This window comes from Dama dama, chromosome 4, assembly GCF_033118175.1.
Source record: "Dama dama isolate Ldn47 chromosome 4, ASM3311817v1, whole genome shotgun sequence".
NCBI classification, from domain to species: domain Eukaryota; kingdom Metazoa; phylum Chordata; class Mammalia; order Artiodactyla; family Cervidae; genus Dama; species Dama dama.
In genome coordinates this window covers 31,424,647-31,444,637 of record NC_083684.1, presented here as the reverse complement: position 1 = coordinate 31,444,637, position 19,991 = coordinate 31,424,647, and the positions used below count along the sequence as shown (strand labels likewise).

General features: G+C 54.0%; 1 protein-coding gene across 3 annotated transcripts in view; it reads left to right on the top strand.

Annotated features, from left to right (window-relative positions):
* Positions 1 to 782: 782 nt before the first annotated feature.
* Positions 783 to 19,991, top strand: part of KIFC3 (kinesin family member C3) — a 34,973-nt gene continuing 15,764 nt past the window's right edge. The window contains exons 1-5 of one of the 3 annotated variants that reach the window (XM_061138611.1): positions 783 to 839; positions 4,958 to 5,165; positions 7,717 to 7,859; positions 11,580 to 11,718; positions 14,653 to 14,855. In XM_061138611.1, coding sequence (XP_060994594.1) covers positions 5,000 to 5,165; positions 7,717 to 7,859; positions 11,580 to 11,718; positions 14,653 to 14,855 — 651 coding nt within the window. In that variant the 5' untranslated portion in view covers positions 783 to 839; positions 4,958 to 4,999. Of the gene's footprint in view, positions 840 to 4,957; positions 5,166 to 7,716; positions 7,860 to 11,579; positions 11,719 to 14,652; positions 14,856 to 19,991 lie in introns of those variants that run through there. The other 2 variants (XM_061138613.1, XM_061138612.1) reach the window with 2 other exon arrangements.

Below are 19,991 nucleotides of genomic sequence, written 5' to 3'. Positions count from 1 at the left end.
GGGATGTTGCTATGTGGAATGTGAGGAAGAGTTCAAGAGTATGTGAAGAGGCATATGCAGCATTTGTGGGAAAGCAAGGGTGAAAGTCTGAACTCCATACAGGACTGTGAGTGCCCATTGGAAGTGTGTGAGAATGTGCAAGTGTGCAGCTAGAGTGTGTGTGCTAGAAACTTAAAAAAAAGTATACTACAGTTTGTGAGAAACTGTGAAGGGTGGCAAGCGAGCATTTGTGAGAATTGTGTGTTAGTAGTAGTAACTAATGCGTGCAAAAGTTTTTTTTTTTCCTAGTGCGTGCAAAAGTTTTGTACTAGGGTTTGAGGAGGTGTGGATGAGAATGTGTTTAAGTGCAAAAGCATGCACGTAGGAACGAACGTGGGGATGTGTGTGAGAACTGTGAATGTGTTCATGTGGACTCATTAGAGCGTGTGTGCAAACCTGTGAGAGCCGCGTGTATTATTTGTGAGCACGTAGGACGGCGCGTGTGCGTCTGGGGTGAGCGCGCACGTGTGCACGGGCGTGTGCGGAGCGCCGGGAGACCCAGAAGAAAGGTCTGAGCGGAGCGGGCGGCCCCGCGTGAGAGTGTGAGTCTCTGTGTGTGTGCACGCGGGAGCGCGCGCGCGTGCCGCCGCCCCCCGCCGGGGTCTGAGCCGGTTGCCATGGGAACGCGCCGCGGCCCGAGTTAATCATTTCCTGTGGAAAGTGTGCGGGAGGGGCCGGAGCGGGGCGGGAGCGGGGCGGGCCAAGGAGGCGGTGGCGTGGAGCTGCCTCCCGCCGGCGGGCCGGGCCGGGCCGAGCCCCAGGCGCTGCGGCGACGCTGGGATCCTGCCTCCGCCAGGCCGGTGAGTCCGGGGCTCGGGCGGGAAGAGGGAGGACTGGGCGCTCGGGTTCCGCCCAGCCCGTCGTATGGGCTGTCGCGTCCGGGATCCCCCTGCCCAGTCCCGAGGTGGGGAGCGGGGGAGGGCCGGGCCCGGGAGACCCAGCCCTGCGCTATCCCGCCCCCACTCCCGCCCCCCGCGCTGTCCAGCCAGAGCCGATGAGAGCATGGGGGCGACATGTCCCCTGGAATGCAAGCAGCCTCGGGACCCCCTTTCCGATTTCAATGGCCCGGGAAAGCCGGAGATTGCCGGGGAACCGCGTGCCGGTCAGCGCCGCCCCCTCCCCGGGCCGAGGTCCCCGGGTCCGCAAGGCTCCCAGAACGCTGCAGTTTCGAGCCCTCCCACCGCGTAGGTCCCCTGGGCAGTTGACTTTCCCCTTCGCAGGGCCGGGTTGGGGTGGGCTAGCCGCAGGTTAGGAAGGAGGGCCTGGGCCGGCGTCCCCCTGGGCAGTGGGGAAATTGAGCCTTTGACAGCTGCAGCCTGGTGGGGAGGGTTTCCCAAGCTGGGAGGGCCAGCCCGAAGCCACCTCCGTCAGCCCCCTGTTGTGAGTTAGAGCGGAACTCTGGCGCAGTGAAGGGCCTGGTCCTGGCAGATTTTAAAGAGGAAGCTGTACTTAAATTCTCAAGTACCATTTGTCACTAGCACCCCCCCCCCCACCCCACACACATGTTTGTCTCAAGGTTGGGGGTACTGGCCACACCTGGCCTTTCGCCTTCTCTGGCTTTCTGTCCGCCTGAGGCTGAGCGAGCAACTCTGCTGGCCTAGGCTGTTCCCCATGCCCTTGATAAAAGTAGCCGTCTCCTTGGCCAGAGAGTCATTTGCAAGGAATGCAGTCTGAGAATGGGGCCCTGTATTTGCAGTGACTGGACTTGAGGGATGTGGGAGTAATGAGTTCTGCTTTCCTTCTGGGCACCAAGGAACAGAAGCTTTGAAATCTGGGTTGACCTGCGAAACCCAGGACGTTTGACTGTGCACAGGAGAGGTCCAGACCCTGTCCACCCTCCCAGACCTTCTGCCCCCTCTCCCAGGGAGACGGAGACTATGTTTCCTGGGCAGTGGTCTCTGGGCAGTTGTCTAGTCTGTCCCCCAGTCATTGCAGCAACTCTGGTCTGGGGGAAGGGGGCTGCACCTCTGCCACCCTGGCCTAAACCTGGAGAAGCCGATGGGGCTCCCCTGCAGCCCGCCCGCTGCGTTCACCCACTGCTGGATATAGGTCACTGAAAAATAAAATTTGGCGGGGGTAGGGGTGTAGGGTTCTTTGTATATTTCAGTATTGTTCTTAATGTTGTGCGTATGTATTGTCCAAACTTTACACCAACCCTATTAAGGTAGAGTTCTCCCATTTCAAAGATGGGAATACTGAGGCTTAGAGACAAAGTCATTCTCCCAGGCTTGCACATCTACTAGGTGGCGCAGCCGGGCTCTGAACTAGCTTTTGGTTATAACCACGCTGTGCTCCCATCACCCGGTCCTATGACCTAGGTTTTTGAGTCTCCAGTCTTGGGCTCTTTCAAAGTCCTTGATGCTTTTGACTCTCACATCCCACAGGCTGCTAAATTCAGCTACTTTTTCCTCTTCAGGATGTTGTACACACCCTTCCTCTTTCTTCCTGATATCTTCCTGCCTCCCAACTTCCCTTCCTGAAAGCCAAGAAATAATGTGTCCTTCTGTCCTTGCCCGTCAGGCTTAGCTGATCTCCTTAAAAGTCTTCTTGGGGCTTCCCTGATGGCTCAGCGCATATAGAATCTGCCTGCAATGCAGGAGACACAGGAGACGCAGGTTCGATCCCTGGGTTGGAATGATCCCTGGGTAGGGATGATCCCCTGGAGAAGGAAATGGTAACCCACTCCAGTATTCTTGCCTGGAGAATTCCCATGGACAGAGGAGCCTGGCGGGCTATAATCCAAAGGGTCACAAAGAGTCCAACACAACTAAGCACAGAGGCGCGTGAAAGTCTTCTCCCTCAACCATGGAATCGACCTTAAGTGCCCTTTGCCATCTCCCAGCAGCTCAGCATGCAGGTGGAGCCCGTCTTGCTCCCTCCTTCTTTACCCATTGGGCAGCTGATCCTCAGGGTGGAATGTGTGCCCAGCTCTGTGCTGAGTAGCCTGGAGAAAGGGACGTCTGGCTACGTCTCCCAGTTCCCTGCACTCCCCACTGGACCATCTCCATTTCCTCAGCAGAGCTGCCCACAGGATTAACATCCATTCTGCCCTTTGGCCCGCAGTCCTGACCCCTGCCAGGGAGAGGGCACCCAGGAGACTCCTCCTCCAAGGTGTCTTCCTTAATCAAGGAAGGCAGAGACCAGGACTCCCTAGCCTGGCATTCTTCCAGGGCTCAGCTCTGCGAACCTCAGGCCACCCATCCTTGGGCTCTTCCTTCTCTTGCCTCTCGAGGCTTCAGTCGTTTCTGTTCCTCTGTAGACCCAGCATGTGCAGATCTCTCCTGTTCTAAATTCCGCATCCTTTCCTTCCCATCCTAGCCAACTTCTCCAAAGAGAAGGAAGTGGCGGCTTCCTCTAGCCACCCCCACCCCACCTTAGACCTTCCCAGGTCTGCCCTCTGCTCTGCTCCATTGAACTTTCTTCCAATTTGATCTCTCCATGGCCTGGTTCCCTGGTAATTGACCATCCTCTCCTTCTCACTCGCTCCCGGTCACCTCTGAGAACTCTGCACCTGTCTGTTGCTTCTGCTACCTCTGACCTTCCTTCTCCAGCTTTCCTTCCCACTCGGAATCACCTCTGTCCTCCTTGGTTGCCTTTCATCTTGCACTACCTTTGACGACTGGATCCTCACCTGTGGCACAGTGACCCCCATCAGCCTCGCAACTCAGTGATTCCATCTCTAGCCCTGCTGTCTTCCACGCTTCAGTTCAGGCTTTCGTGTGCGTTCCTATCAAGGCGTTCACCCAAGCCTTAGCCCGCTCTTTGGTGTGGATGTAGCTGCTGCTCCAGGCTGGGTGCCGTGGGACTCACCCTGGGGAACTGTAGAGGGTCAGGGGGGATGGACACTGTTTAAATAGTTTTACTGCCTGGTAGAAAGCAATCAGTGCAGTGAGGGGTGGGGAGAGTGGTCTCTAGCCAGGTGGCATCATTAGGAAATCCTTGGGTGCCTCCAACTCCATTTTAAACCCAAAGCAAATTCCACATTACCTCTCTGAGCTGACTTGGCTTCTTTCAAACATGGCATCACTTATTGTCTGAATCTGGGACTGTAGCTTGGTATCACCTTAAATGCCTTCAGAGTCGCTTTGCATGCAATAGGTGCTCCATAAAGACTTGTAAAGTAAGTGAAGTCTGTCCTGTTTATTTGCTCAGTGCATAAGGGCCCTATGGGGCTTTCTACCCAGACCAGTGTTCCACACCCCCACCCCCATTCTCCATACCACCTGGAGCCTCCTTGCCTCCTGTTCTGATTGTGAAGGATTGTTGAAGTGTTTACCTCCCTCCTGACAGGGAGCTTTGAGGCCATGTCTCTGCTGATCAAAGAGGACCCCAGGCAGGTGCCTCGCACACAGCAGGTACTGGGTAGATAATTATTAAATGAAGAATGAATGAATCTTTGTATTTTCGAGTCCTGGCAGGGTGTCTGCCAGTTGTAGTACAGTGTGAGGGCTAGTTGAATACATGAATGAGCTGATTTAAAGAGCATTTTGATGCATATAAGCCTGACTTGTCAGGGCCACAGTCAGGGTCCCTTCGTAATAGATTCACGGAGATGCTGTTGGAGGCCCTGGTGGTGCCTCCGTGTGGGGCTGTTTCTGGTCTGTGTGCTGCCAGGCTCCGAGGGGAGGGGCTGCGATGTGGGGTCTCCCCACTGTGCTGCAGATGCTCCTGGTGGGCTCCTTGCCCACCTCTGAGCCTCCCTTCTCCTTAATGAGCACCCTGAAATGGTGCTAGGCCCTGTTTCATCGCGTGAGCCCAGGGGGTCCTTGGGGGACATTGGAATTGGGGCTTTGGGTTAACAGGTGACCCAGTCCCTGGGGCCCTTGCAGATGGCAGGCTCCCATCTGCTTGGGGTTGAGGCGGGGGAGAAGGTGCCGGCCAGCGGGCTTCAATCTCGCTTTTCTTGCTTTCTCCGCAGGCTGCCGGGCGCCCGGAGGAGGCTACTAAGCCCCGCCGGGCCATGGTCCCGTCTCGCAGGACGTGGAACCTGGGAGCCACGCCCTCGCTGCGCGGCCTGTGGCGAGTGGGCCGGGCCGGGGAGCCCGAGCCGGGGATGGCTCGCCCCGCCCCAGCCAGCCCGGCCGCCCGCCCTTTCCCACACACCGGCCCAGGGAGGTTGAGAACTGGTGAGTCCGCATTTTTAAAATGCCTCTTTATTTCCCTTCCTTCCTCCAGATACCAGCCATGAGACCGGGGTTTCTCGCAAGTTCCTAGACTCAGTCAGAGCTGTCAGGTAATTACAGGGTACCGGCAGCCCGCGAGCCGGGCGTGGAGTCAGGGCGTCAATTTCGCTGGGCGCTCCTGCCCCGCGCCCGCCCGTCTGTAAAGACCGGCCCGGGACGCCGAGTTAAACGTTAACGCAGTTTGTAGCGCAGAGCGGGGAAGGCGGCGGACAGCCACGCGCTCCCTGGCCGGCCGGGTCGCTGTGGCTCTGTGATCCGCCCGTCCTCGGCCGAGCACTCGTGGTCTCGCCCCGGTTTCTGCCCGCGGCTGGTAAACAAGGTAGGTGCGGAGCTGCCCGGCGCCCTGCGCGGTGCCGACACTTGATCCCGCCGGGGCTCGCCGGCGGATGGCGCGGAGTGGACGAAAGGCTGCTCCGGAGCGTGGCCTGGCAGAGGGTGGGTGCCATGCGCTCCTTTTAGGTGCCATCCAAGGTGGCCCCGACAGCAGGTGGGTAGTGAGGGAGTCCCCGAGCCTGGGCCCTCCCTCCCCCTGAGGGAGCTGTCAACACCGGCTCTGCTTTCTGGGTCATGTCCCCTGGCGCTGCCAACGTCAAGAAGTGGGCGGCTTCTGTGATTCCCGGTGGGGGCTAGATCATCAGGCCTGGGGAGCTGCCCCGGTAGGTGTCTGCCAGCCTTGGCTTGGGCAGGTCGTCCTGGAAGAGTGGGGGCAGGGGGTGTGTCTTTAGGCAGGGGGCCTTCAGGAGTTTGCTGTCTGACTGCTCTTGACCTACTGGGAGAGGGCCGGAGAGGGCCAGCCTGTCTGAGTTAGCAGAGCCCTTCTGGGACATAAGGCCAAGCCCCTCCATGTACAGAAGGGAGAACCGAGGCCCAGAGAGGGTACATAGCAAGCTCCAGTTCCCTCTCTCCCAGCTCACTTGTACCATCAGTGGCAGCCAAAGTGCTGCCCTCCATGGTCTCTTCTTCAGGGAGAGTGAGGCTGGGGTTGACCCTGGAGTCCTTCTGGGAAAGCCTGGGCTCTTGAATCAGGTGGCCCCAGTTGTCTGGAAGGAGCTGAAGATGGTTTCTACCCTGCAAGATTGTCCAAAGGATTAAGACTGTAAAATGAATGAATAGTATTGCTTTTCTGGTTTAAAAAAAGAAAGCAAGAATTGAAAAACAAAAACATGTTATCTTGGAAAACTAAAAAAAGAAAAACCAACACAATACCACAGAAAGGTATAAAAAAGAAGACTCACCTAGAAGCTTGTCACTAAACGTTTTATATAGTTCCTTCCAGTCCTGCATGTGCATATTGCTCTCTTAAATAAGTATTATGAGGCTTATATGACCATACAGACTTTCATCCACTTTTAAAATTTAAGACAAAGGTCCAGTGAAATCCTGTGTGTGAAATGCCAAGCATGGTGCCTGCCGCTGGGTAGCGTTTCAGCCAGCATGGGTGTCCCTAGGCCCCTCTACCTGCGCCTCCCCCCACACACTTACTGCCACTTTGAGAAGGGAAAGCAAGGAGAAGGTGGGTTAGCACACAGGATTGGAACACTGGCTTCATGTGACCCTGGGCATATTAACCCTTCTGGGCCTCTGGTTCACACCTCTCTGGGTTGTTGTAAGGAGCTATTGGTCTGCATTGGTGACTACCTTCTGTGTGAGCACTTTACATGTATCACCCCATTTAATCCTTATCACATGACTGAAGTTGGTTCTTAATGCCCATTGTATTGACAAGGAAACTGAGGATCAGGAAGGGAAATAAGGCCTGGAGAGCACTTGGTCCAGTGCTGGCAGTCAGGATGTGATAGCTCCCCAGGGTGGGGGCTCTGCAGTTTGCCCCTTGAGGTGAGTCCCCTCTCCCATCCCGTCCAGCCCCACAAACTATACTGGAGGGCTGAGGATGAGTGGTGAATGGGGTGTTGAAGCCACAGTCAGCTCTCTCCCACCATCCGGTGAGGGGGGCGACGTGTTAGACTCGAGAGGACGTGCTTTAACTGGTCCTGGGTGCGCTTTTGAAGGCCACAGGGACCAGGCCACCCAACGTGGGGTTGGTCTTTATGAAGGCCGGGGAGAAATTGCCACCTAGAGGCGGCCTTGGTAATGAGGTCACGGCCCCGGGGTGCACCTCCTGTGAGGATTAGCACAATCGGTGTGGCGTTGGCTTCCTTCTGCTGCCCTCCGTAGAGGGTTGCTTGTGGGCACGTGCCAACCCTAGGCCACTGTGGAGGGAGGGGAAGCCCCCACCTCCGGGGGGGTTGGTCTTGGGCGACCTCCTGCAGAGGATCCCCAGGCGGTTTGTGGTGAAGAAAGAGCTCAGCCCCTGCTCAGTGCCAGGCCTTTTTTGTGCCGGGCAGGCATGTGAGGGCGTGTGAGTCTCTCCTGGCGGCTGAGCCGCCCTGAGTATGTGAAAGGAGAGCTAAGCCTCAGCCCTGGCCACTGATCCCCGGCCAGCAGCCTCCAACCAGCATCCGGCATCTCACCTATCTCTTCTGTCCTGGGACAGGGTGTGGAAAAGACAGCCCGGCCGGCGGTGACGAGGACTCGGGCGCCCGAAGTGCAGCTCGCCCGGCCCTGGCTCAGTGCCGAGCCCTCAGCGTGGACTGGGCTGGCCCCGGGAGCCCCCACAGGCTCTACCTGACCCTGCAGGTAAGTCTGGGAGCTGTGAGAAACTCTGGGTGTCTAGCCGGGCAGGTGTGCCGTGGCCCTTTGAATACCGGCCGCTGGGCTCCTCCGGGAAAGGCCGCCACAAAGGGGATGGGTCTCACACCTCCTGCCAAGCTCCTTCATAGCACACCCACCCTGAGCCTGCCTGTGTGGGGCAATTTGCTTTATTAGGTTATCTGGCGGGAAATCTCACAGGAGATGACAGGAGCTTCTCAGCCACGCCCTGACTGAAGTGTTAAAGTGCGAAATGTGGGGCCTTCAGTGAGAAGCTATTAGGAAGATGGGCAGGCTTTTAGGGGAGCTGTTTATTGCCACTGGGGTATATGAGTCCATGGGGGCAATACTTAAATTTCCTCATTTAAAGTGAGGACTTTACCAAAACTTGATTTCTTTTCTCTTGCAGTCGTCACTGCAAGTCAGTTATCATGGGACTTTCAAAAGACTGACTTTACATTTATATGTATAGTATTTGGTTGTAGAATGAAGACATCCTGATAGTGATAATAATATTTACTGAACGCTGGCTTTATACCAGGCTTTGTGGCATATGTTATATGTCTCACATCAGTCCAAGACACAGTTACTGTTTTATGGATGAAGGAGGCTCAGAGAGGTTAAGTGACTTGCTACTGGTCACACAGCAAGCTGGGGTCTGAACATGATGAGTTTTAAAAATGGTATAAAGAACTCACACATGTGGCATGTTATATCTAGAAACTGAATGTCTCCTGTTGTCCTGTGTCTTTGAGAAATCCACTATTAATTTATTTATCTTTTCTATACAACTACTTGATTGCGTTTATACAGTTTTTATTCTTTATTTTTGCCTTCTATTCTGTGACTAGCTCTTTCCCTCAACAGTAAGTCTTGGTGATTTCTTCTTGCCTGTCAATATATAGAGAACTACCTCATTCTTTTAAACTGCTGCATAATATTCTACTTCAGGGTTTATCTCACTGATCTTCTGTATTGTTTCTGATTGCAAAGAGCTCCTTAAACAAATAGCGATGCATTTGTGCACCTAAAACTTTGAGCAATTTCAGGACAGCACAGGCTCTGCAGTTTTATTTTTGCTGCACCACACAGCATGCTGGATCTTAGTTCCCTGACCAGGGATTGAACCTGAGGCCTTTGCATTGGGAGTTAAGAGTCTTAACCACTGGACTGCCAGGGAAGCCCTTATAATTTTTTAAATGGATGCAGCTGTTAACAGATATTTTTGCAAGTGCCTACTCTGTAAGAAGACTGTGCTGGCACACAGTCAAGAAGAGAAATAGACCTGGCAGTCTAGCAGAGAGGCCAGGATGGGCAAACATTGACATAATGGCTGAGGATGAAGGATCAGAGTTATCTGGTGGTGTTGCCAAGGCCCCTCCCCATAAGAAAGATTGTGCGTGACAGGGGCTACCTTGAAGGGACCCAGGCAGATGGAGGACAGGGTGGGTGCAGGAGATAGGTGCCCTTTGAGCGTGTGGCTTCAAGTCCTGATCTGTACATGAACCCCTTGCTTGTTGCGTCAGAGACAGTCTTGGGCTTCCTGGTTTTTCTCATCCCCTCTGGTGTGGTTCATCTGAAGATGGAACCGAATGGTCCTTTTTTTTTTTAACCTATAAGTTCTGCCAGAAATGCAGGTCTGGTGCAGGAACAGTTAAAAAAAACTAGAGAACTTTTTTTTTTTTTTTTAAATCGGACTCAAGCCATTGGTAGTTAAATCGGGAGGTGGTCAGAAATGGGCAGCCTTGAGTTGGGTGGAGGTTCTGTTCTTGAATTTTGATTATGGGCTGTTGGGTTGTGGTTGCTGCTGAGTCCTGGGGTCAGCAGATCTACTGAGGATGTGAGACGCTGCCGCCAGCCACCAGTTTCCACATACGTGTTCTTCTGGGTTGGTGAAGCTTTATTATGTTTATAGGAGCTTCGAGAAGGGGGTTGTGAGGCTCAAACAGGGACCCAGACCCAGTGAAGTGACCTGGTGGGCCTGGTGATCTCCTCCACCACCTTCTCAAGCAGTTAAAACCCGAGTCGCTCCCTTTGGAGTCTGCAGAAATTCCCAACCCCCAGGGGCCTGTCTGCCCTTCCTGTGGCTTGGCCAACGGGCCAGAAATAGTGTAACCTTTGCTCTGGACGGCAAATGGAAACTTCCAGCTGCTTCTGTTGCCTCCGCCAGTGACAAGGCTGCTCATGCTGGTGTGGCAGTTGGTCAGAGGGTGGGGATAAAATTAAGTCGGCGGGAATTTTCCTAAATACGAGACATGTTCACCACCACTCCTTCTGGAGTAGAAAGTAGAGTTTCTGTTTTAAGAATGGGACGATGAAGCTTCAGGGAGGGTTAAGTAACTTGCCCACGGTCACACAGCTTACCTGAGTCAGGCTTCACACCAAGGCCTTTCCGACTCTAGACTTGGAATATTTTTTAAACATAGCAGTTGTCTTTTTGTTTTGAATAAGGCTGGCACAAAGACACACCAAAAAGTGCCTGTAATCTCCCATTCTGGATAGCTTCTGTTATCAAAGATAACAAAGCAGAACACCACAGATGCTTACAAGGTTAAAAATGCAAATGCCAGAAAGGTTCAGAATGAAACATAAAGCCTTTCCTTTCTCCCCACTTTCTCTTGCAACAAGTTTCTTTTGATTTCCCCAAAGTTTGCATGCGTGCTCAGTTGCTCAGTCATATCTGACTCTTTGCTGCCAGGCTCCTCTCTCCATGGGATTCTCCAGGCAAGAATACTGGAGTAGGTTGCTATTTCCTCCTCCAGGGGATCTTCCTGACTCAGGGATTGAGCCCACATCTCTTGCATTAGCAGCTGGATTCTTTACCACTGAGCCACCAAGAAAGCCCATCCCTCAAATTTAAATGATGCCCCGGTACCATCACCCAACCTCCAGAGGAAAGCAGTGTTTATTTTCCCCAGATTTGGGAGAGGGAGGGGAAGGCCTCTTTTATTTCCTTTGTCCTTAAATGGGATTGCACTTTGCCTGTGGTTCTGCTGTTCACAGCTTACCTGTCGTCCTATGTGAGTTGCATGTGATTTTCTCTGGTTGAAAGGCTCTTTCTGCCTCTCCCCTCATCTCCCCGCCAGTTCACTGGTCTCTTCTCCTCCCTCCTTCTTTGCCTTGATTCCTCCTTAACCTGGAGACAAGGTCTCATGGTCCCGGATAGCCATGCCTACACGTGGACCATGGCCTTGCCCTGCCCATGTGGACCCGTGTGCCCTCTCCTTGGCAGTCCCAGTCTGGGTGCCGTCTGAAGGGGGATGGAGGCAGCTGACATCACGGGTGGGCATTGTTGCCCTGAGACTGCCGGGTGCCTGGTGGGGCTGGACAGGCCTGTGAGTGGTGGGACCAGGGTGCACCTGAAGCAAGCAGGCCACTGCACTGGTGACTCAGGGCTCACAGGTCGGCCAGGTGAACTTCACCTGAGGATTTCTAGGTGCCCAAGAACCTTGTTTGCTGGTCCTGAAGGCCGGCTGCCAATGAGGGCCAGGAGATCGCACTGCTCCCTCTCGCTGTGAGATCTGGGCGCGTTTTCTTCTGGACTCTGGGCCTCCTTTTTCTCACCCACCCACACAGTGAGGGGTGGACCAGCAGGGTCTGGGGTCCTCACCAGCTCCAGGAGCATGCACCATCCTCAGGCTCCACGGGGGTCCCCTCGCCACTGCGATCCCCCCTCTTCATGTGAGGATTCTGATTGTGTCTTGGCAGCAGGCCCTGCGGGACAAGGGGTGCGCGAGCAAGAGTCAGGGGACGAAAGAAGAGAAGCCCCTGAAGAGGCAGGCGCCGGCCCCCAGGAGGGACCGGGAGGCCCAGGAAGCTGGTGGCGCCATGAATGTAGAGAAAACAGGTAAAGGAAGTCTGCCCACCCACCTGGCACAGCCCTGGCTAACGCTGGTGTCAGAGGGGAGGCTCTTGTCCCCAGACACTGTCCTTCTCGCCTGGAGTGGCCGCCTTGACGTGGAACTCGGAGACCCCAGCCTGCCCATCCCGACTCCAGGGACGTCCTCCTCCTGGTGCCGCTGGGCGCCAGCTGGTGATAAGCAGCTTTGGCCAGCACACGCTGCGGTTGAATTTCCCTGCTTTTTTGTCTTTTCCCCAGCGCCTGTCAAAAGCAGGACGAGGATGGTAGCCGCAAAAACGCCACCGCCTGCAGAGGCCTGATCCCCTCCTCTTGTATATCCGTGTGTCCGTCAGGGACCCAGAGGCCCTGGGACAGGGATTCACTCTGCTGTGTCGAGGCTGGGAAAGAGGAGCTGGTGGCTCCCGTCTTTTCCGGCAAGGCTGACAGTTCTAGAAGATTCTGTGGGCCCCCTTTGTGGGGTTCCCCAGCAGGAACCCAGAGCCCAGCAGCTGTCGGGGAAGGGCATTCTCAAGAAACCCGAGGGGAAGAAACCCAAGAGTGAGTGGGGAAAGGAGCTGGCCTTTCTCTTGTTTGCCTCCTCCTGTCACCAGAGATTGTTTTGTGTCTGAACTTGAAAGGTGGAAGGAGCCACCCCCTTCTCTGAGGTTGATCCAGGGCCTCCTTCACCTGTCTGGGCCCAGCACTCATTTGGGGCTGGGTGTTGGGGTCTGGCCGGGCTGTGGAAGCAGGGGCATTGTCCAGCCAATCCGAAGGTCTGACTCTTGTTAGTGAGTCTGGGGCTGAGCTTCCCCAAGCCTGGGTGTCCTTGAGGGACAGTGTCCAGGCAGGGTCTCAGAGAAAGAAACTGTCTTCTGAGAATGCGGACGGACAGCTGACCTACTATGATGATGCAGTGGTCCCTCAGCCCCCTTTTAAGTTCTCCTTTAATCGCATCTCTCCCTCCTCTGCTGTTCTCTCTTAGCTTCCTCAAGGTCTTTTCCTCCACAGTAAATGCTCTCCAGGCCCCTTGTGGCTCCCCTGGCACGTGGGCCATGCCAAGGTTAAGATGAAGCCCCCCGTCTGTGGGCTGAGTGTGAGATAAGCCGCGTCCCAGCAAGGAGGGCTATTCCAGTCCTGCTGGGCAACACACCTGTGTGCTCCTCATGGGTTCCAGGTGCCTGCCCAAGGTTGCCTCTTTGGACAAGGACCATTGTCCCCGTTTCACAAGGCAAGCCCCAGCGGAATCCTTCCATAGGGCTCTGAAGTGGCAGTGCCAGCTCTTGGACCTAGAGTCGAGAGCGTTTCCTGTCACCCCACGGCAGTCTGCAGAGGGCACAGGGCCGTGCTGGTCACATGCTGTCTATGGCAGCTCTGGGTGCTGGCCTGGAAGCATCCGTCTGACCTCGCGCTCTCTAGAACAGAGAGCAGAAGCCTGGCCAGCTGTGTGTGACATGCATACGGTGTCACATGCAGGCCGCACGGCCAGAGCCCCCTGGCCAACCAGTGTTGGCCCCCGTTCCGGCTCTCCAGAAGGCCTTGAGTCGGAGCCAACCCTTGGGGTTGGGAGGAAGGGAAAGGCAGTCTGTGTGTGCAGGGCCTGCTCCTTCGAGAGTGGATGGCTTCTCACTGTCCACCCCTCCTGGGCCCAGTGCTGAACTGTTCCGTCCAGCCTGGAACCAATGCCATCTGTGCCCCACGTTCCCGCTTAGTCCAAGAGCCAGGCTGCCGTGTCGGCTTCTCTGCGTCTCATTGAACACACCTGTCACCTTCCTGTGGGTCGAAGCTGGACTGTGTGACTTCAGGTGCAGATGGCTTTGTTTCCAGAGCCTGGGGTTCCCCCCTGCCCACACCGTCCTGCCCACACAGGTCTGCAGCTTCTGGGACCTGGCATGGGGGATCCTGGATGCCCCGGTGCTCTGTGAGGGTGGAGGCTTGCAGCAACTCTTCAACGCTGCACTCTTGGACACTTTGTCCTGCCTCACGGACTTTGGCCAGGACCTGGATTAGGCTGCCCAAGGCGGGAGGCAGATCCCTGCTCTTCCAGCCTCTCCTCTGTCTGCTGCCCCACCCCCTTGCCAGCTCCCCACCTGCAGAGACAGTGGTCATTCTTGGTGCCATCAAAGCAGGCTGTGACGGGCATGCCAGGCCGCATTAGCAGGTCCCAGGCCTTGATTCTGTGTCTCTGTCCTTCTGTCCGTCTGTCTGTGTCTCTTCTGCTCCCAGTGACAGGATGGTGGAAGGCGGAGACCCCCCCGCCCACCCCCAGATTTCTCCCTCCCTTTTGCCTGTGTGGTCCCTGTGTTCAGTCCCACAGGGGTCCACCTGGGAGCACGCTTGGTGATGTTCCTGCTTGCATGCTGCTGCATTTGTCCCATGTCCTGGTCTGTCTGTCCCTTGCGCACGCACACCTATGCTTGCTCTCTGTCTGCGGTGATCACTTCCTGTGGAGGGCAGGGGCAGGCTGGTGAGCCCCCTGCTCTCTTCTCTACCCTGGAGAAGGTTTGGGGTGTAAAGAAATCACGTTCCACCAAGGATAGTGTTTTCCAGGGAGACAACAGCGGTTGCCAGAGGCATGTCTTTCTCAACTGCAGGTCCCTGCAGGCTGGCCATGGAGAGCATATTGCCCATCAAACCTAGAACATAGGCTGTGGGGGAGTAATAAGTGGAAGTTGCTTTCCTGACTCCTGGCCCAGGCAGTTCTACCCACCAGAAGCTTCCCGCTAAAGCGGCTTCCTCCAAGGCAGGCCCTGGAGGTCCCCCCACTAACCCACCAGCACCCTCTCACCCCTGCTGCTGCTCCAGCCCTTGCCCAGCTCCCTTGTCTGCTCTGCTTGCATCCACTCCCCATCCCCGTGGTCCATCCTGCCATGACAGGCCCCCTGTCCTCAGCCAGGCTGGGGCCTCTGCTGCCCCGCTGATCGGCCGCTACTTTGCTCATAGGTGGGCGGCCCTTTGGCAGCGGGAGGTGCTCGAGCCTGTCGGGGTCGCCCGGTGCCGCCCCCGTGGTACATAGGATGGTGGAGGCCATGTCCCAGCTGCGGGAGGAGAAAGCCCAGCTGCAGGAGGAGCTTGTGGCCCTGCGGGAGAGGCTGGCTGTCCGCGACAGTGAGCAGCAAGCCACGTCCACGCAGCTGCAGAACCAGGTATCTGGGGAGGGTGGGACGGGCTGAGGCCACTGCCCACTGTGGAACAGGTCGGAGGACGTCGCCCAGGGTACCTGGGACCCTCCGGGCCACCCGCATAATGGACAGATGGGGTCTCCTGCCCTGGCTTGGGAACACACGGAGGCCTGGGCCTCCCGTCCTGGTCCTCCGCGTGCCATTCCTCGTGGTTACCAGGGGGCCAGATCTGCCTCTCCATGAGTGACAGGCAGTATGTGTAGACATGGGCGGAGCAGGAAGGCGCAGGGATGTTCCTGCTCTGAGGCTGGTGCTGAGTCCACTCCATCTTCCAAGGTGCTCTGGCCCGGGGAGCCCACATGGACCAAACTCATCGCAGAGGTTGCCCCATGGAAAACTGGCAGGAGATGAGAGGCTGGGGGTGTGTACCAGGGAGAGAAGGGAGCTCTCAAACCTCTGGGAGCCAGAGAAAGTGAAGGTTCATGCTGGCCAGTGTTGTCTCCTGCATTAGCTGGCCAGGAGGATGCTGGGGATGCCACAGGCCCTGTGGGCTGACCCCTGGCCTTCCCTCAAGTGCCTGGCTAATTCACTCCTTCCCACCATCATGTGGGCCCCGAGGCCCCTTTCCTGGGGCTCAGCTCCCCACTCTGATCATCAGTGTCTATCTCTCAGGCCTGAGTCTGACCTTCCCCACTTCCCCAAGGTCCCCATCCCTGTCTGCACACCATCTCCATGTTGGAGCCTGTGCCTGCACTCCTGGGCCTGGCTTTCTGTAGAACGCCCTGCCTTCAGGTGGACCAGCTTCTTTCTCTGTGATTGCCCAGCCTGTGGATCTTCTGTTCCTCATTACTGGATGCCGTGACTTGTTCTCAGTTCCGGGGGCAGCAGATTATTTTCATGCACTTTTATTTATTTTTTAATTTTTGGCTGCGCTAGGTCTTCGTTGCTGCATGTGGGCTTTCTCTAGTTGCAGCCAACGGGGGCTGTTCTTCGTTGTGGTGCGCAGGCTTCTCATTGTGGTGGTTTCTCTCACGGCGGAGCACAGGCTGTAGGTGTGCTGGGGTTCAGTAGTTGGGGCCCACAGGCTTAGTTACTCCACAGCATTATGGGATCTTTCCCAGGCCAGGGATCGAACCCATGTCCCCTGCATTGGCAGGTGGATTCTTACCCACCTTGCCACCAGGGAAGTCCTCATGCACTTTTCAGATGCAGCGTTTTTCCAGCTTACAAATGTGTCCTCAGGCTGTCGGGGCCTCCCTGGTGCCCAGTCTGTCTGTCTCCTCGTGCATTGACCCCCACTGTTTGCTGCCCCTGGTCTGGTCTGTCCCACTCGTGGGAGCTCTTCACGGCAGGTGTAACACACCAACTTTGTATCACTGTTGCCTCCTGCCTTCCTGCCTCAGATGGCTGCTGAGTGCCTGGTCTGTAGGGGCGCCCAGCTGAGCAGTGGGGGTGCCCAGGTGGACAGGCACGCCCTGGCCTGTGGCAGCTGCAGTCTAGGGGAGGACAGACATTTGTCACTTGCATTTATGTACAGTTGGAAGAGTAACAAAGTGTCTGCTGGCGGGCACACACAGAGGGCATGAGGGCTCCTACCAGATGCCTTTGTCAGGGAGATCAGGACCTGCAGCGGGGAGAGCTCTTCCTTCCCCGACATCCCTTGGTTTAGTTTGTCCAGGCACTTCACTTTTGAAACAAGTTTTGTTTTTTTTTTTCTTAAGAAGTTTACTGAGATAGAATTCACATTCCATAGAACTCATCCATTTAAGGTATACAATGTATGGTCTTCAGTATATTAAGGTGATGATGCAGCCGTCACCACTGTCTAACTTTAGAACATTTTTGTCACCCTTCAAAGACCTATTAAGTCACTCCCCATGTCCCCTTTCCCCCAACCCCTGGCAACCACTGCCCAGCTTTCTGGGTTTTTAAAAAAATCTTTTGGCCTTACCGCATGGCTTGTGGGATCTTAGTTCTCTGACCAGGGATCAAACCTGTGTCCCTTGCCTTGGCAACGTGGAACCTTAACCACTGGACCATCAGAGAAGTCCTGTGCCCTGCTTTCTGTTTATATGGATTTATCTTTTCTGAACATTTCATATAAATGAAATAATATGTGGCCTATTGTGACTTTAAACAAATGTTTGTGTGCGTGCATGCTAGTCTCTTCTGTTGTGTCTGATTCTTTGTGACCCCCATGGACTGTAACCCATCAGACTCCCCTGTCCTTGAAATTCTCCAGGCAAGAATACTGGAATGGGTTGCCGTGCCCTTCTCCAGGAGATCTTCCCAACCCCCATCTCCTGTGGCTCCTGCATTGCAAGCAGATTCTTTACCACTGAGCTACCAGGGAAGCCCCTAAACGAATGTTTAAGAAACATTTTTTTTCCCCTTTAATTAGCAAAATTGACTTACTTTTTAGATGGGAGGTTGAGGGTCAAACATCTCAGTCTTTTTGGTCTTTGAGCTGCAGCTCTCCAGGCAGTCCTGACCCCTTCTCTCATCCCAACCCTCACTCCTCTGGTTGATCTGGAGAATTCCAAATGGTTCCCAGTCTTGGCTCATGCTTATTCCTGCAAACTCTTGTCTGAAAAAGTATATCAGGAGATGCACCTGAAGGTCCAGGTCTCTGAACCACTCTTGGGAGGGTCTGACCCTGTGGAGCTGAGGGCCTGGAGCCCCATCCACATCCTGACTTTGGCACTACTCATCAGCTGTGTGACCTTGGGTTAATTACCACTCTGCGCCTCAGTTTCCTCATCTGTAAAATGGACATAATAGCAGTATCTGGTGAGATGACCAGTATTGTTGGTGTCACCACCGTCACCGCCCTCACTGTTACTGGGAGGAGTGTTGGAGGTGGAATCACGGGCGCGGGGTTTGAGTACAGGCTGTGCGGCTGTAGTAAGTCACTTCCTCTGAGCCTTCATCTACCCGTCTCTAAACTGGGTCTGATGATGTTGCTCCGTGGTTACCGAGCAGCTCAGCTATGAGACTGGACAGAAAAGTGGGTCATAAACTGTAAAGTGCTGTGCCTCGTGAGGTGTCAGGTCTGTGCGCTTGGGTTTCCTGTCAGCCTCACTGTGGTTTGACACAGATTGACCTTCTTGGTTTTTCTATCTGTTGCTTCTCTAAGAAAAGCCCACCATGGGGTACCCTCCACCTTGTTCTCAGGAGGCCTCCTGGTTCCCATTCTTGTCCAGACTTATCTTTGAACTCAGCTGGCTTTCTCATGTTGCTCTTCCTGAAAAGCGACGTGGCCTAGTGGTTAAGACTGAGGGCACTGCAGGGGCTCCAAGTCTAGTGCCAGCACTTAGTAGTCAAGTGACCTTTGCAAGATTAACCAAGGCTTAATCTCTTGGGACCTCAGTTTTTCCTCCTGTGAAATGGAGATAATAATAGTATGTACCTCACAGGATTGGGGGGTTCACAGTAATGATCTAATCAAGAAATCATTGCCAAATCTAATGTCATGAAGCTTTCCCCTTGTTTTCTTCCAAGAGTTTTATATATAGTTTTAGCTTTTGTATTTAGATCTTTGATCCATTTTGAGTTAATTTTTGTATATGGTGTTAGTAAGCGTCCAACTTCATTCTTTTGCGTGTGGATATCATTTTCCCAGCACCACTTGTTGAAAAGACTATCCTTTCTTCATTAAAAATATTAGCACCCTTGTCAAAAATCAGTTGACCAGATACATGAAGTTTTATTTCTAGGCTCTCTATCCTATTCCATTGGTCTATATATCTGTCTTTATGCCAATTCCACACTTTTTGGTTTACTGGAGCTTCGTTGTAAGTTTTGAAATCAAGAAGTGTGGGTCCTCCAACCTTATTCTTCTTCAAAATTGTTTCGGCTATTTGGGATCTTCTGAGATTTCATGTGAATTTTGGGATGGACTTTTCTATTTCTGCAAAAAATGTCATTGGGGTTTAAATAGAGATTGCATTGAATCTATAGATTGCTCTGGGTAGTGTTGACATGTTAGCAACATTGTTTCCAAACTATGAATGCAGGATGTATTTCCATTACCATTATCATCTTTAATTTCTTCCAGCAACGTTTTGTAGTTTTTAGTGAACAAGGTTTTGCCTCCATAGTTGCTTTATTCCTACATATTTTATTCTTTCTGATGTTATTGTAAATGAAATTATTTTCTTAATTTCCTTTTTGTATTGTCCAGTATTAGTGCATAGAAACAAAACTGATTTTTAATGTGTTGTATCCTGCAACTTGGCTGAATTTATTAGTTCCAGTTGGCCTGATTTTTTAGTGCTAAAGTTAGTTGCCACCATTTAAATCTTAGTTAAGTTCATATAAAAATCTCAGCTTCCATTTTTTGTCATAAAATATTGGAAGATGTGGCACCTCTGGGCTGACATTCCCACATGGTACCCACTGCCTGGAGCCCAGTAGCCACTCCTGCCTTTGGTGGAAGGGAGCATCCTGCAGTGAGCCCCAGCCCGCACCACCTTTGCTGCCCCATGCCCTGGCTTACAGCTCACTCACTCAGGCGTTCAACACTCTTTCTATATGTGTTTACTGAGCACCTACTATATACCAGGTGCCATTCTAGGCACTTGGAGTATAGCACTGACACAATAGACAAATATCTCTGCCTATCTGAACTTTCATTCTATTAATAGAACTCATTACGGTGCTGGGCCCTGTCCTAAGCACTTTGCATATGTTATCTCTTGTAATCTCACTTAATCCTCCAGACCTCCTCAGTAAGGTAGCCTCATTCTACAGCTAAGGATATGGAGAGAGGCATGGTGGACTTGAGACATGTCCAGGGTTGTCCGGCACATAGGGCAATGTCTGTATTGCTGGGCAAGTCCGGTCTGAGAGTCCGTGATCCCAGTGACCCTTGGTGGCAGAGAACTCACATGTGAAAACCCAGCAGTAGAGGCAGGGTGGACGGACGCAGCCAGACAGGCCTGGTCATTGGTCACATATGTAGGCAGCCAGGAGTCAGGTCTCCTGGGATGGGGAGTGTGTTGGGGGCAAGACTGTGTGCTTCCCCGGGGCTGTCCCTTGGGCCTGTAGACTGTGTTTCCTTGGGGCCGTCTGGATCCCAGACCCTCTCATTTTCCCAGCTCAGGAACCCCTTGATCTCGCCACTGGGACAGCCCTCCGTTCCTCAGAAGACAGCTGATG